The 16,341-nt window shown below is 36.3% G+C and overlaps 1 protein-coding gene across 7 annotated transcripts in view; it reads left to right on the top strand.

The window, feature by feature from the left end:
• The window catches only part of LCORL (ligand dependent nuclear receptor corepressor like), an 85,645-nt gene extending 70,760 nt beyond the window's left edge, over positions 1-14,885 (top strand). For all 7 annotated transcript variants that reach the window (XM_055700857.1, XM_055700856.1, XM_055700859.1 and 4 more), the window contains one exon: positions 13,998-14,885. In XM_055700857.1, the coding sequence (XP_055556832.1) occupies positions 13,998-14,011 (14 nt within the window). In that variant the 3' untranslated portion in view covers positions 14,012-14,885. The remainder of the gene's footprint in view (positions 1-13,997) is intronic.
• Positions 14,886-16,341: the final 1,456 nt, after the last annotated feature.

A 16,341-nucleotide genomic window follows, 5' to 3' on the forward strand; every position in this document is an offset into this window, starting at 1 on the left:
TTAACAGAACAATTAAAAATGCAAAATTATTCTAGACAAATACAATATACAGTTACTGTGTTAAATGCATTGGCTTGGAATCTTTTTAGGCTGGTGTGAAATCCATTTTTAAAGCTGGATATTTATAATGCATCATAGTACAGCTTGTGATCTCAGAAAGGCTATTCTGTTATTTACAAAGAAGGTTCACTTACAAAATTATTTCTTCTGTTCGGTGAAGAGATCTCCTTAAACAGAAGTCTTAACTCATTTCCGCAAAATAAATAAGGTGTAAAATACCAAGTAAAAAATAAATAATTCTGCAATAGGAATTAATTATTGCAGAAGTATTCATTTGTAGAAAAGATACTGTATTAGCTAGTTCAATTATGTTGTCCAAAGAATAAAAAAAAAATTCAGAATATCAGACCAAATCTTATGTCCCCCTTTGTATTGTACATTGTAGAAAACTATCCCTGATAATAAATTGAAAAGTTAATTTAAGTTGTAATATAAATAACATTATGGCTTTTGTATACTTTATTTCTTTTGTGCTTTATGTAATATATGAAGCTCTTCATATTTAGTTCATTCAATGTAACTCTGCTTTTCTTAAGTACAACATTTTTTATCTTTAGTCTATTATTTTGTATTTTATTTCACTGATTTGGGGCCAAACTCAACATAAAAAACTTGGTTTTAAGAAGTTAAAACCTTGACACAAGATTGCTATAAAAAAGCTAGAACTAGAAAAGGAAAGGGTAACATCTCTCTGTTCCTTTTTTGCAAATGAAGACAGAGCTCTCTCATACTTTTATTTCATATTTTTGACTGTAGTTGAGAAAATTTTGGATTCAAACTATATTAATCTTTAAACTTTTTCTTGCTATGGCAATGTAAGACCTATTACTGTGATATGGTCTCATGTTAGTTTTAATTGGGACTCAATTTTATTTACCTGATAACTTTCTTCGTTTAGTTTTGTATCTTTAGGAAATCTGATAACTGTTTTGATATTTTACATTGTTTCATTTACAATTTTTGTTATTTTCCCTTTTACTCATAGTTTCTCATATCAATCGTTGTCTTTAGAAAAGATATGATAGAAAGTTCATTGATAAAGGAAATGTTAAAAACCAAAGAATTACGATTCTGGATTTTTCTCCACACTTGAAACCCTGAATCTTTTTTCAGGGTTCTCTTGTGGTATCAGGATTGTCTGGTATAGAAATGGATGTCTTGTTTTGGCATGTTGATTCAACATTGTGTACTGTCTGCACTAGCCAAGGAAATCATATGAACATTTTTAGTCTAGAGTATACCTACAGGCTAAAAAGAAGGTACATGATTTCTAGCTGTGCATGCAGGTGTTTTCAAACATAATTCCTGCATCTGGAAGTTCAGTGCACATGAAAACATCATTATTCATTTGTATGTTCTTTGGACTCTATTTTTGTTGGTGTGATATCATAAATTATATCATTGTTCCATTGTCATGCTTGAAATGTTCTTACATACACATTTATGGTCAACATTTGAAGTTTTTCTTCCAAGTTTTACTGATCTTGGTGTCTGACCGAATATTCTTGAAAGAGGGAGGTGGTGTGATGCTGTTTTATTGCAAAGCACTGTGGCAGGTAGGCAGAATATTAGTATCAAATTTTTATGTATATTCAGTTTTTGTTAAAATGTGCAAGTGGGAATAAAGCATTGAGTTCTTGCAGCTCAAGGTAGTATCAAGCAACTGGAACTAGCCATTTACTCATGGTAGTAATAGAAGAGAATTAATCACTTTTTCATATTGCCTGTTTTTTTCAAGATAAGGTGGATGGTAGACATATTGGTCCATATGCTGTTTGTTACTACTTGACTTTTGAACTGTTGCTTCATCAATGCATTTGATGTATGATGGGCAGTTTCTTTTTACTGTAAATCTATGTTCTGACCACTTTTATTTCTTTAGCTCTACTGAAACATTATTACTCGCTGTGGTGGCAAGCAAAATTACGTAAGCATGTTTTTGGGAAAGCATTTATCTTTTCTTTCCATAAGAGTGATTCAGTGTGTTTCCTTATAAGACTAAAGATCCCACTTGCCTGACTTGGCCAAAAGGCTTCAAGAGAGCCAAGCTAAAATAAGAGAAACTGTTATCCAACAATAAAATGGGACACTGTAAAAGACTCCATATTAGGAACTTACAATGTACTGAATATTTTCAAAACCTACTTGAGAGGGTGTGGATTTATCACATGCAAAGGAGGCTGCTGTGGACCTACTACAGTAGCAAGCAGTACTACATCCTGTGATGATATGACATACCTGTTTATTTACCCTTCGTATCAAGGTGGGAGCTCACGTAGAAAAGCTTTTAAAAATCAATTCCAATCACTTCAAGCTAGGATACTTTCTTCATCTAAAATGAACCTCTTCATTTTCTCCCTTATTATTTGGCTTTTCTTCAAGTAGTCTGGAGTTTTAGAAGAAAATCTATTGTATTTGTTGGCAGAGAATATAAATATTCAATTTCAATTTTTCTTTTCATTCTTCTTAGAAAGACTTTCCTTCCTTTAATTCCTCTTTCACTTAATCAAAAGATAGTTGTAGTCTGTCCTTTGACGACGACACCTTCAGATTTTCAAGCCAAATACAATGCCGCATTTATTCACTCTTTATCCTTTTGCTAGCGGTATCCTTTTGTTTTGCTGTAATGTCACAGTTGTGCCTTAAAGATATTTAAGCAGGATTTGAGACTAATAGAAATGTTTTGTTATTTTGGAGTATTTCAGGAGGAAGTCTAAACGTTTGTTTGCAGGGCTTTACAAAGTGGTGCTAAATTTATTCATTTATCTGAAATTCTGTTTCAAATGTAGGTAAACATTGAGTAGCTGTTAGAAATTATATTTCGTTTCTTATGTTCCTTCTTCCTTATATTCATTTGGTAACTGGATATTAATTTAATACAAATAAGACATTTGCCATATTTTAAGAACAGCTTTTTTTTTTTTACCATAAGGCTTTTTTAATCTGGTGTTTCCTATGGTCAACATCAAAAAGAAAGACTCTCTGCCCTTTAAAACGGCCTTGAATCTTGAGTGTTCCCTAGCAGGCTGTTTCTGAAAGCTGTTCACAGCCTTCAGGTTCTAATTAAGCCAGCTATTTTTACAACAGTCCGCAACTAATTAGATGGATGTATCTGAATGGAAATTGTTTTATATGGGACACCCAAGATTTTAAGAGCAGCATTTGGCATTCACGTGCACTCACCACGACATCACCGCTTGATGGTATTTGTGTACAGCGGTATACCGCTGTGGTGGTGTCATGCTTGTGGCTTCAATGCAATAGAAACCCTGGTGGTATTCTCGTGCCTAATCTAGCAAAGAAAGTTGATGGAGTCGTCATTAACATAGTTTACTTCACGGTTATTTAAAAGATATTATTAGATATTTTTTATTAGAAAATGTTAGGAAATGTTTGGAAAATGTTTTATTATTAGAAAATGTTTGGAAACCCAATTTGCGTTTTTTAAAAATAGAAGTATATGGAAATGTATGATTTATAGACCTGTACCTATATATGTATTTGTATAGGGATATGCGCTACCTGTGAACTGAGAACATTTCTAATGTACCAATTTAAGTACCTATATGTGAAATACTGCAAATAGAACCTAGACTGAGGTCCCAATTTAGAAGTTAATTAGCATTTTTAAATTACTTTGTTGTTTGCAAGGATTTTTTTTAATAGTGCCTTATAAAAAGCTAGACAATAAAATAGAAATTTCACTGCTAGTCAAATGAAGTATTGAAATTATTGTAACTGAGCAGTAATTAAAATATACTCCACACATTTTTGTCAGGTTCCTAGTCAGTTTATGACTCAAAATAATATTTTGATAAGTTGCAGTATACGTTGATAAAATAATGCTGATCTTGAGACACATCTCTTTCCGTCTTCTCCTTTCAATGCATAAGGTATCGTCTTGAGTTACTTCAGTTTTCGTATCTCCTTCATCTGCTATTTCTTTTTCCTCCTTATTGGATTGCCGGCTTTCAGCCGACTAACTTGTTTTCTCATCTAAATGCTCACTTATTTTTTTTCCTCAATGTATAATTTTTGTCAACATTATTTTTTATCTTACTCGCTTTAATAAGTCAGACTAGCTATGTTTTCCCTGCAGATTTCTGCATATTTTTTTTTTTTTCTCCCTTATAGAAGCATAGAAAGTGTGCATACTTTTTCAGGGAAGCTGATGAGGGCAAAAAGGGTGTCTAACTGCTTCTCATAACAGCTTAGCTCCCATAATGAAAATTACACTGTTGTCATTGACTATCTCTTCCCATGTGAGCTACCCCACTGCTTTTTATATGTCATGATACATGTAATTTTACAGCAATATAGCATTGATTTGTGCTTCATATGTGATCCGCTGTAGCCACCTATGCCTTTGTTAAAGAACTGCCTAACCCGCATTAGTACTTTGTCATGGTCCCTGCTGAACTGTTGTTTATTTCATGCCATTGCTTTTATTATTTTATCCACACCCACGTCTGAACCGCTTCTCAGACCATTCAGACATTACACTGTAGTGGTTCCACACGCATCTGCATCCTCTCTTCATACTTTGCTCTCCTTTAGTACCAAACTTTAATTGATTCTCAGATCACGCATCAGCTTTCTTTTTTCCCAATCTCTCTGCTTATGAGTGCCAAAGCATACTCTGCAGAGCGCTGCAGGACGAGCACAGCCCAGTTGCGTTCCCTTTGCTGCTTACTGCATATTTGTCATTGTGTACTTATGCCAGTCCATAGTATCTCTTATACCTGATAAGAGATTTATTAATACCATATGAGCAAGGTGTCAGTCAGCCTTTGTCATAGATTTCTTCACCACCACCACCCAGGTATGGAACTTCTTTTCTAAATAGGCATGCTTACTTTTTAATCCACTTTTTTTTATTGAAGACCAGGGTTTGTTTGGTTTGTTTTTTTCCCTACAGTGTAAAGATCTTTATCTTTTCCAAAATCAGGATGTATAAACAGACTTTTGTCTTCCTAGCTCCATGCTTTTGGACCAACAGCTCTGGCCACTTTATAGTTCTGGAAAAGTTACTGTTTCTGTGCCCATTCGCATGGCAAATTGCATGTTCTGCTCTTGTGGAACAGGTCATGGAATTTATATTTCTCTTTCCTTTTTTTTTATAACTGAAGGAAGGAGATGTTTTTCTGATGCTGATTTCTCTCATGTTCTAGACATCAGTAAGGCTGCTCTGATTATTCTTCAATGTTCTTTGGAGTAGTAATAATAGCATCTCTTGCTCTACTAAGAGAAGTAAATCTTTAGAGAAACGTCTTGCTTTGTGCAGACCTAAGCTTTTTTTTCCTCTATTATTTTGTTTGGTCTTGCCAATTTGACAGATTTTATTGTCTTTTTTTTTTGCTCAGCAGCAGAAATTCACCTGACTTATGTCTGCATTCAGCTAATTAATTCAGAAATTAAATTTAGAAGGAGTTTCACAAACTTCTTTCAGTGGGTATGCCAACTTACCTACTCTCCATCCTCTACTTACTGCTGCATGTTCCTTTCTGTCTCCACTTCTAAGCATACGGGAAAGGAATCTAGGCTTCTGTCTTTTATCATGTTTATCTCTAAGTGGGGCAGGTATCTTAACTTGGCTGCAGCACTTTCTTCAGTGATAATTGACTTTAGACCTGCTTTTCTTTCTGCATGCCTGCCAGTGGAAATGGCCTTGATTTAACATTAGCTTAGGAATTAAAATCCTTTCAAAAGCATAAGCCTATGTATTTTTATTTGGTTTTGAATGTTTTCTCTCAGTTGTCAAGACATTAGTGAGTAACGTGACTACGCTGATGTTTTTCAAAGCAGGTCTTATGTAGGTATTGTTATTCTTTGTTTTCATTTTGCAGCTCAGGGTAGAATATTTCCAAATTGTGGTCCTGCTAGGAATGAGAATAATAAGACTTTCACGTTTCACATTAAAATACATGCATATATAAAAATTAAGATTATTAAGGGGGGTCAGTCTTTTCAGGTGGATCTTGTCACAGGTTCCTATTATTGAAGGTGCAGACTGCACAAATACGCAGAGATTATACTTGATATTTTACTGATACAGGCTTGCCCTCAAAGTTGTCTATTTCAAACTATTGAAATCTTGATTATTTGCTTCAAAAAACGGATTATTTTTCTGTACGTGAAATGGAAGCCTAGTTGAAAAATTCCTATCTAGAAGCTGTAAGAATACCACGTGATATTTTTCTTAATTAAAAAAAAAAAACAAACCACAAAACTTATTCTCACTTGGTGGTGCTGGTGCTCTTTTATCTATGTCACGTTTTCCATTTGGAAGGGAGGCTAAATTTTTTTGGGGAAAAGTACTTAAAGTTAGGTTTCAGTGTTTTTATTGGGGTACTTAGTCTAAATTTCAAAACATTCAGTAGCAATAATTTCAGAAATTTATTTACAATACAAGTAAAGATTTAAAAGCTATACTGAAGGTATCCATTCTTAAAATTGTGGTGGTTGTTGATACCTGTCTTTCTAGTTTGAAGTTCTTGAGATGTGTGTTTGAAGAAATTCTTCTCAATATCAGATTTGTTGCTGAGACATTCATATTTATCAGTTTACTACTCACAGCTGTTTTTAAATTATATTTAAGTAGTAGAAATCTCAGAAAAGGAAGTGACTTATTTGCAAATTATTGTTTGACCTTCCGTAACTCAGAAGTCTGGTGGGTTATAAACCACCCAGGGACTCTCATCATATTTATTAGATGATCTCCCTCCATAACATAATTGCATTTCTAATGTCAAAAAACTATTATGAATTAAAGATACAAGATTAATCCAGCTCAATGACAACATTTACGTAGCTGCATTTATCACTGTGTTGAGATGGTGGCATTCTGTTTCCTCTGAGAACAGCCCAAACCAGCATACATAGTTCTGAACCTCCAAGCCTTAGTCTTACTGTACTTTGTTCAAAACCATTTTTAATTATGATTAACTAGAATACAAATAGCAAAACCTTTTTTCTGTTATAGTATGTTTCTAGGGTAAATACAACAGTAGTCATCTGCACAACAGGTGTTTAGGGTTTTTTTTTTATTTATTTGCATGCTACTAAATTCTAGTAATGCTTAGAAATTAGGCAGTTTTCTTTGATGGAACTGATGATCAGAGGCAGACTTGTTTCATGAAGGTGCCTAGTTGCTAAGAATTAAATTTGTTCATCATCAAATTAATGATGCTTCCTTACAACTGTTAGATTCTTAGCTGGTTTTTGTTTCCAAGATCTTGAAGACAGTATTCTATGAACAATATGAGATCATAAGAGCATTTTTTTCTTTAACAGGTTTAATACTATCAGCACTAGAAAAAGATGCCCTAAAATTTTTATCACTTCTTCATGCCCATTTCAGTGACAGCTTACATTTATATTTTGTTTCCTTGTGCTTTAAGAACCCTGTGCTTTCTGTGAACTGCTAAATAATCTGTATTACTACAAAACATAAGGACTCTTGTCCAAAAGATCACATTTCTAAATAACTTTATCAGGCTGCTTTAAATAATTATAACATTAAAGGGGGCAGGAATGTTGTCTATATTTAAACTTGTCAACATACACTCAAATCCGTCCTGTATTTTGGGGAGAATGTTCATTAGCACTGAGCTCTGTACTTCCATGGCTGCGCAAGTCTGATGAACTTCTTTCTTCCCACCCACCCCCACCCCTCCAATACTTGTTTCAGTTCTCAATTTCTGCAGTGAAGTTGCAATTTAAACCTTTTATGTTGCCTGTGATCTATTATGTTTGAGGGAATGAGAATATTTGCTGTAGCTGACTGGTTTGGGGGAGAAAGTCACGTTATTTCTATGACTGCACTCTGAAACTGTTGTCATCTATTCCACTTGACAAACTTTCACCTGAAAATGCATAAAATATGCTGTTTGGTTTTGCTGTTCTGTTGTGTTCTTTGAAGATGAATTAGTGATGTAAAAGGTGCAACAAACATCCACTGCTATATAATTTTGCCTCAGTGCAAATTAAAGTTTCAACAGTGTGTGGATATTTCAATATATAGCTTCAGGAAATAGCTACCAGTAAGTAAGCCTCTTTCCCTGATGTGCCACAAGTTCTCAGCAAATTCTTACTAGCCTCTTCTAGTTATCTTTCTCATATATTTTGTATGCATTTCATTCCTATTTCCTTTCTTCTTCCCACTTTTTTTTTTTCCCCCTCAAACCAAGAAAACATTTCTGAGGTAGTATGAAGAGCAAAAGAAACTTTTCTACCATAATGTCAGGTGGGACTGTGACTGGTTCTGACGCCTCAGCCTGTCTTTTTGTCTCAATTCAGTTCACCTTCTGTCTTGATTCTGTCTTGTGTACTGATTTATTTGTCTTAGTAGTCCAGATTTTTCAGACTCTCTGGATATTGCTTATCTCCCCAGCTCCATCTATTTCCAGAGCATTTCTTTCTCTCTCTCTCTGATTCCCAAATAGGATTCCATCCACTCAGCTGAAAACTATTATTTCTTATTACAATGAGAATCCCTTTGAGAAACAGTAATGAGACATTTAAAAATTTATTTGTAGATTTCTTTGTTGTTGCTTTTTAGCATTGTGGAAAGATGAGTTTAAATTTTAGAGACAGCAAATCTGACTATGTGTGCTCAGTTTACTTGAATTTCAATGTATGTTGCATTATCAAATCAATCTCTATTGGAAAGCATGCTGAGGCTACTATAGTCATTGCAGATTTTAACCTAATACATTCCACTGTTTCCTTTTCTGGGAAATGTTTGAATAGTCTGTATAGATAAAATTGTTTTATGCTGCTAAAGTTTTACTATTTCTACTCAGTGTTTTTGAAACCTTTCTGTAAAAGCCTCAAATCAGTGCAGTGTATCACAAATGATCTTATACTTTCCAAGCTATCAACCTGCACATCATTGATGGAGGTGTGTAACAAGTGCAATTTGCAGAATTTTTGTCAGACAGGAGGGTTAAAACCAGTCTGACATAGCTCTTAGCTAGGTGGGGACATTTTTATCTGTAAGTGTTGCAAAAGATTTAGAGAAATATAACCCTATAGTGGTACTTTCGTAGTCATTTTTCAGCATACAAACACACAACATTTGATGGTAATCTTTTTGATAGGAAGTGCAGAGGAGTCACCCAACAGATAAAAAACACTTATCCCTATCCCTACTTTTTGTGCATGGCCTTGACTTGTCGCAGACACAGATTAACTCAGCAAATGTATGGACTTAAGCTAGCCAGATGTTTTTTTTTAACTTTGTCATTTTCATAGAACAGGTGTCAAATTCCTGTTTTTCCTGAAGAACGCAGATCCAAACTGCACAGAAAATAAGCAGCTCAAAGAATATTATTTTTCTTTTCATGCTTGTCAGCCTGTCAACTTATACAGTATTGTTTTCACATCCTGCTATTAAAAATCAGTATTTCTGTTATCATAACAATGACTTGGTAAAACTAGAGAAAGAAACGCAATATTTCACAAAGAAATACTTGTATTCAAGCAATTTTAACTGGAAGTGTGGAAAAGGGCAGGGTTTTCTTTAGCTTTTGGGGAGCAAGGAAAGGCCCCTTGTTGCTTGCTTTAGTAGAAGGTTGAATTCAAAGACCATTTTATTTTAATTCCTTTTGCTTTAATGATGGGAGGAAATTTCTGTGGGAAGAGATGATCCTTTTAGGTCCTAGCAGGCCTGGAGACTTAACCACACGTAGGGTTGTCTGCTTAGCCAGGGGAGACTAGATACAGGACTTCACAGTCCATCAGTATTATTCTGATTTGGCTACAGTGATTTGTTAAAGTAACAGGCAATTGCCTCTTTTTCCCCTCACTGTCGAAAAGTAGTAAATTCAGAGATGATTGAGGAATGGCGATTAGGGAACTGGGAGTTGCAACATATGAAAAAAAAAAAAAAATTATCCTGGAGTCCTCACTGACAGTTTTCTAGACCCATTGGTTTTGTGTGCAACAGCATCCAAAGAAAGCCAAGAGCACATGAGGGCATCCTTAGCCTGCACTGACAAAACAGCGTGTCCTGTCACTGTACACGGCCTTGGTGTGTCCACCACAGTGTCACACCACATCGTTCTCAGTGCGGTACCTGGTGCCTCCTGCCTCTCCAGTAGGTCACATATGCTCACTCACAGTCAAAAATCTTTGTAAGACTGAAGATGCTCCTTATACAGAGCAGTTACACAGCACATGCTAAAGGACTGCAGAAACATACAACTTAGCTCCCTGAGGTGTATTTTTTTTTATTTCTATTGTTTCAGATCAAAAAGGTATACTTTTATTTCTAGATATTTTTTTTTCACTTTTACTTTCTAAGACAGTTATTGGAATCAGTTATTGTGCACTCTGAAATATGAAATCTTTTAAATTAACCTTTAAATATGTTACCAGCACTTCGAGAGTAGTTAGAGGACAAGGGCTGGTAGAGGGTAGTATATTTACAGTTGAAGAAAAGCATCTGAATTTTCAAGAAATATCACTAAAAGAACTTTTAAAAATATAAATGGTTTTCTTCTTTTTCACTGGGCTTCTAGCACTGTTGGCCTGTCTTCAAATTCCTAGTGAAAGCAAAACTATTGAATATGCCATGGCTGGAATTTATGTTCCATGTTACAGAAGCACTTGTAGCCCACTTCCACAAATCACATGGACAGAAACTGATTAACTGAGTCAATCCCAAGTGAATAAAACCAAAACAGATTATAATTGCTGGAAAAGTAAACAGATGGCTTCAGAGTTGGAAAATCTAACCTTTCTAAGAGACCATTATATAAGATTAGCGAATGCCTATTGTCTAGGAAGATAAAGGGACCTCCGTTTTCTTCCTGGTGGAAGAACTGGTAGTGGAGAACTCCAGGAGGATATTGAGCAGAGGTATTATACAGCCTAATTCCAAGCTCTACTCAAACGGGCTTCATGGCTGCTGGTGGCATCAGGCTGTAACCTGCAGTTCTTCCTGACAGGAGGGCTGCTGTATGAAGCATCTCTTTCTTTTGCTAGGAGTGCTTAATGCAGTGTGCCTCTTGTAAGCAAAGCAGAATAAAATTTAAGAGTAGAATCTATTGATAGATTTGGCTGGAGAAATTAAAACTTTCTATTTAATTTTATGCTTTAATTACATTCTGTGTTTAAAAAATACTATTTAAATACACCATTTTTGTACCTTGTTATATCAACAGCAAAAAAATAAATCACACAAGAATGAAAAGATGGAAAAACTAGGTTCTTCTTGGTTAATGAATACATTAATGCAGATCTCTAACCATATTATTTTCTACTTTATTTTTATCAATGTAAAATTTCCTAAAATACTTGAGCTTTTTATGTGGATGTTACCTGTACTGGGGAACTGAAAGAAGACACTAACACTTTCCTATTTCTGTTTTTACGCATTCTCTTTAAAATGTGAAAGTCTCTAGTGTCCTAGGGTTCTTCTGTAAGAGGTGAATTACTGCATGGCAATTATCAGCAGGTACCTCAGTGCCAGTTTGAAACCTGTACAAAAATAAACAGTAAAGAGTAGGAAAGTCCCTCAGCTGACTACTCAGAAAGTGCTGTTTGGTTGTATTACAGCACTCTGCGTTTTCATTTGCAGTCCAAGCAAACGGGGAATTACGGTCACGATTACACCAAACCCTAGCTGTGTTACTGCTAGCAGTGGTGTTTGGAAAATGCGCCATACTGACTTAGTACAATCAATAGTTTATACACAGAAGTAACATGCCAAATCATTTGAGAAGCCTGAACCTTTAGCTTTCTCTGTCTGGCACTTGCTCAGCATTAATTCTGTATCTGCTGCTTTAAAGACAGTAGAAATGCTGTGCTTCAAAGCACGCTGCAGGTATATACTACTTCAGTTTGCCATTTCTTGATTCCCAAGGCATTTACGTTCCTTTCAGAAAACAACAGCCACCACCAAAACAGAAACAAAACACCCAACAACAAACCCCCAAACAAAATAACATTCAAGCCCTATCTCTTAATTTAGCTGTTGATTATTTCTGTTAAATTTAAGTTTTGCTACCTGGCCACACCTGGAAAGCACAGAACCAGTGGGGATAAGGAAAGCTGCAACACTTCAGCCCCAGCACCATCTCATGTCTGCACTTACTAATCCGATGGTCATAAGAAAAGGCTTTGATTTTCCTCACAGCAAGTGAGGGCAAAGATTCAAGTCTGAAGAGGCTGTAACTTCAAGAAAGTAACCTTGTTGACTACAGTCTTCTCTGTCACCTGTGCTCACACTCCATTTCCTATGTGAAGGAAAAGACCAGAGCAACAAGAGTGTGTGCAAAGCAGAAAAGAACGAAGGAAAAGGGTACAAGGCAAAAACAGGACAAAAGACAGAGGCAGGGGAATAAAAGGCACAAGGAAATGCAGGGCATGGGAGCAATAGCCCAGTTAGGGAGGGCTGGGAACGAGGGTTAATAAATCAGTAACGCCTGTTTCACTACCATGTCAGAAAGGCGTATAGCCTAGAAAGCTTGCATAAAAATGTAAAAGAATGAAAATTGTATTTCGTACGATCTGTGAAAAGTAACAGTGACTTGTCACTTCAGCTGTTACACAAGCTGTCTTTCCCTCTTGCCATGACATAGGAAAAAGTCCAACCAAAGTCAGTCACCAGTATTTGAGTAACACAAGCTACTATGTTTTAGGTTATCGTCTTATGATTACCGAATGTCCTCAGCCAGATTGTTCACCCATGCAAACACTGTACTTCAGCAGATTCAATCGTTGATAATTTACACTCAAGGCCTGTGATGAACCTGGTTTCCTGAAATGCAGCAAGTAAGAGCCATTAAGAGAGTCTTGCTGCTTAAACACTTCCTTGATAGGAGAAACTGTGCACAGGCAGTTTATAGTATGATCATTACCTCCTACCCTTAGTTAAACTACCTAGAACTTAGAACTTTAGTATCACAGTAATTAGAAATATCTCTAAAATATCTCCACCTCTGCATCATTCTTGCACTTCTTGAAATCTTTGAAAAAGATGGTGAGAAACAATGAATTGCACATAGGACGCATCACTGCAAGAGGTAGGGCAGGAAAAAAAAGGGGAAAAAATAGCAGGGGTGGAGAGGTTCAAAATTAGGATTGCCAAACTGTACCTTCTTGTCTTCTGAACGTGCACAATTACACTGCTTTAAATATTAAGGAAGAATTTATGATGAGGGTGGTGGAACGCTGGAATAGGCTGCCCAGAGAGGTGGTGGATGCCCTATCCTTGGAAACATTCAGGGTCAGGCTGAACAGGGCTCTGAGCAACCTGGGCTAGTGGAAGGTGTCCGTGCCCATGGCAGGGGGTCGGACTCGATGACCTTTAAAGGCCCCTTCCCACCCAACCCATTCTATGAGTCTGTTCTGTGGTTCTGTATGGCAACAATGAGAGTTATGACTGAATCTACACTTATGGCCTCTGCTTTGTGATCCCTACAAAAAGCTAAGTTTTTTTATCTTCTTGTAGGACTTATTTTCCTAGATCTGAAACAAAATAAAAACCTTTTATGACTGTACTAAATTAACGTCAGAAAAAAACCCAAACAAATTCTCGCCCAGTTCCTGCTCTGTGGTTTTACAGTAGTCAGCTGGATGCTATTTAAGAAGGGCCAGCCTGCAGAACACCCTTATTCCTCTGCAGAGGAATAGCACGAGCTGGAGACTGACCTAGGACAGTCTCCAAAACTTGGCAGGACCTCAGTTACTGCAATGCAAACAAGCCTGATGTCCTTTCACAACAGGGAGAACGCAGCACGGTCAGGTTCTCATCTCAGTGTTTCTGGAACATAACGCAGTAAACCAATAAAAAAAACACCCAGCAGAACACGCTCTGCCACCACCTCATCTTGCCTCTTGTCAGTTTGCTTGTTTGCAGGGGAAGAGGAAAGCATACTAAACTTTTTCTCATTTTTTTCCCTCTCCCACCCCCACTTCTTTCCTCACAGCACGCTACAAGTGAAAGTCTCGGAGCCACAGAATTCAATAGACATGAACACAGAAAATGAACATTTGAAGTCCATAAAGATGTGCCTTAATCAGCCCACTGAGTGGAATCTGAGTCTTTCAGCAGCATCTCTCGCCAGCTGTAAAGTTTTTAACCAAAATCTCAAAACTGATGAGAACAAATAGATTGCAGCTGTTCTTGCACTATTATTTTGTACATTGTTCCTGATTTTTTTTTCTGCTGAATAATAAGCATTTATTACATTGATCTTGAAATGATCTTGTGTGATTTGGCTTTATATTACTACTAGCATTATTCATTTTGATGTACTTCTTTTTTTAAATATACAGTTTCACATCTGACCATCATGAAATTCTTGCAGTACAAATTTATTATCAAAATCAGATGTTCCCCTTTAATAGTATTGTGATTTTTCTATGTTCTCTAATTATTTCCCCGATTTTATTTTTGTGCACGAAAGTTAATATATTATGTAATTTGTGGCATAGGTTACCATGTAAAGATTTATGGTAATAATAATTCAAACAAATCTGTAACAGGTGGAGACAGACTACCTTGAAGCAAAGCAGTAAAAAGGTAAATTATCCGAGATCTCCTTTGCAAAGGGATTGAAATGCATCACACCACCAGTTTGTTTCTGCAGTATGCTTTCATCTTCATTTATCTTGAGAACTTCTATGTGACAGTGTTTAATGACCATAACGTCTAAAAGGAATGCCGAGCCTGCAGGAGAATCTCTTGAAAGATTGTCATTCAACAAATCTGTATCTGCACTTTTTGAGGTTTCTGCTAAATGGTCTTTCTTCCCCTTTTGTTTTTATGAATTTATGCCTGCCACCAATTAAAATGGATGTAAATGCTCCTCCTATTTCTTTTTTTTTTTTCCTGTGTACTTTGGAAATTCAATGTAAACACCAAAATTTTAAAGTTTAGTCAAAGTAGTAAATGGTTGTAGCTGACTACATTGTAGACATTCCATGTGTAGATCAGCTTTAGCAAGGTTCATGTAATTCATTCATCAAAACTTTATTATTAACAGAGCTATAACAAAAGTGTTAGAATAAAACCATATGATATGATTTCTCTTTCCTGGAGTCATACATTCAATAGCTAGAGTAGAGGTTTCTTAATTCAACTTCTTACAAGTCTTCTGTCCTTTTCTTGCCAAGAGCTAATTTCCTTGGAAGACACTGTTTTCTAAAACAAAGGTTTTAAGGAATCACTTAAAATTGTCATCTTACATAACAGAATGAAGATGCAGTTCTTCGCAGAAGTTTGTTGGTTTGGAGGTGCAATCCAGTAACTGAAATAAAATGATCGTTGTGAATTCCTTCAAGTTTCACAGGATCTCAGAAGGATCCTGGGTCACTGAAGTGTCAGACAGTGCAGAACATGATTAAGAGAACGAACACTCAGCATGCCACACTGTCTAGTGGGTCTTTATGTATCTCAACTATTTCATGCACTTGGCTTCTGTGGAGCAAGAAAGCCAAAAAAAGAACTAAACTTCCTGGGGGAGAGGCACTGAAGTTGACTTCAGTGGAGCCCCACCAAAGCACAAGGAACAGCAAGGAGTCAGGGCTGTCCCAAGAGGGGCACAGAAACAGGCTTACAAGCAGGGGAACCAATGCAGCCAGTATCTCGTTCGTATGCCTGAAGGACATACCACATGGATTTTCTCATGTAAAAGACTGAGTAAATACCAGAGCCTTTCTGTTATGGATGTCTCACCTCCAAGCAGCTTTTTTTTTTTTTTTTTTTTTGCTTACTTTTAACAATTATGATTCCTTCCTTTGTGTCATATTGTTTCAGTTGCTTGATGAGTTCAAAAGTTTTCAGATGAGAGTCAGATAGAGGCATAACCCAAGCTCACTAACCACTTCTTTAAGACAATAACCAACAAAGCTAGAAAAAGAATTGTTCTTGGTATAGCACTCACCCTTGAGATAGCAACCCGCCAAAGGAGGCTGTTACTGAGAGGAATTCTTTTTACTCTGTAGTCTGAAGAGACTGATCAGGCAAGCAAACAAAAACAACCACAAAACTGGTTTTAAGAAACAAAAAATACTGTAGGAACAAACACAGGATCATTATAAGTTTGACAACAAATTACCACTGCTATTTTCTCATTAATTAATATGGAACTGGCATAGTTGCCAAGCCACTCTCCATGATATTTGAGAAGTCGTGGCAGTCAGGTGAAGTCCCCAGTGACTGAAAAAATTGAAGCATTGCACCTATTTGTAAAGGTAGAAAGGAGGACCCTGTGAACTACCAACCTGTCAGCCTCAACTCCGCGCCTGGGAAGTTCATGGAACAGACCC

This window comes from Falco cherrug, chromosome 1 (assembly GCF_023634085.1).
Source record: "Falco cherrug isolate bFalChe1 chromosome 1, bFalChe1.pri, whole genome shotgun sequence".
NCBI lineage: Eukaryota > Metazoa > Chordata > Aves > Falconiformes > Falconidae > Falco > Falco cherrug.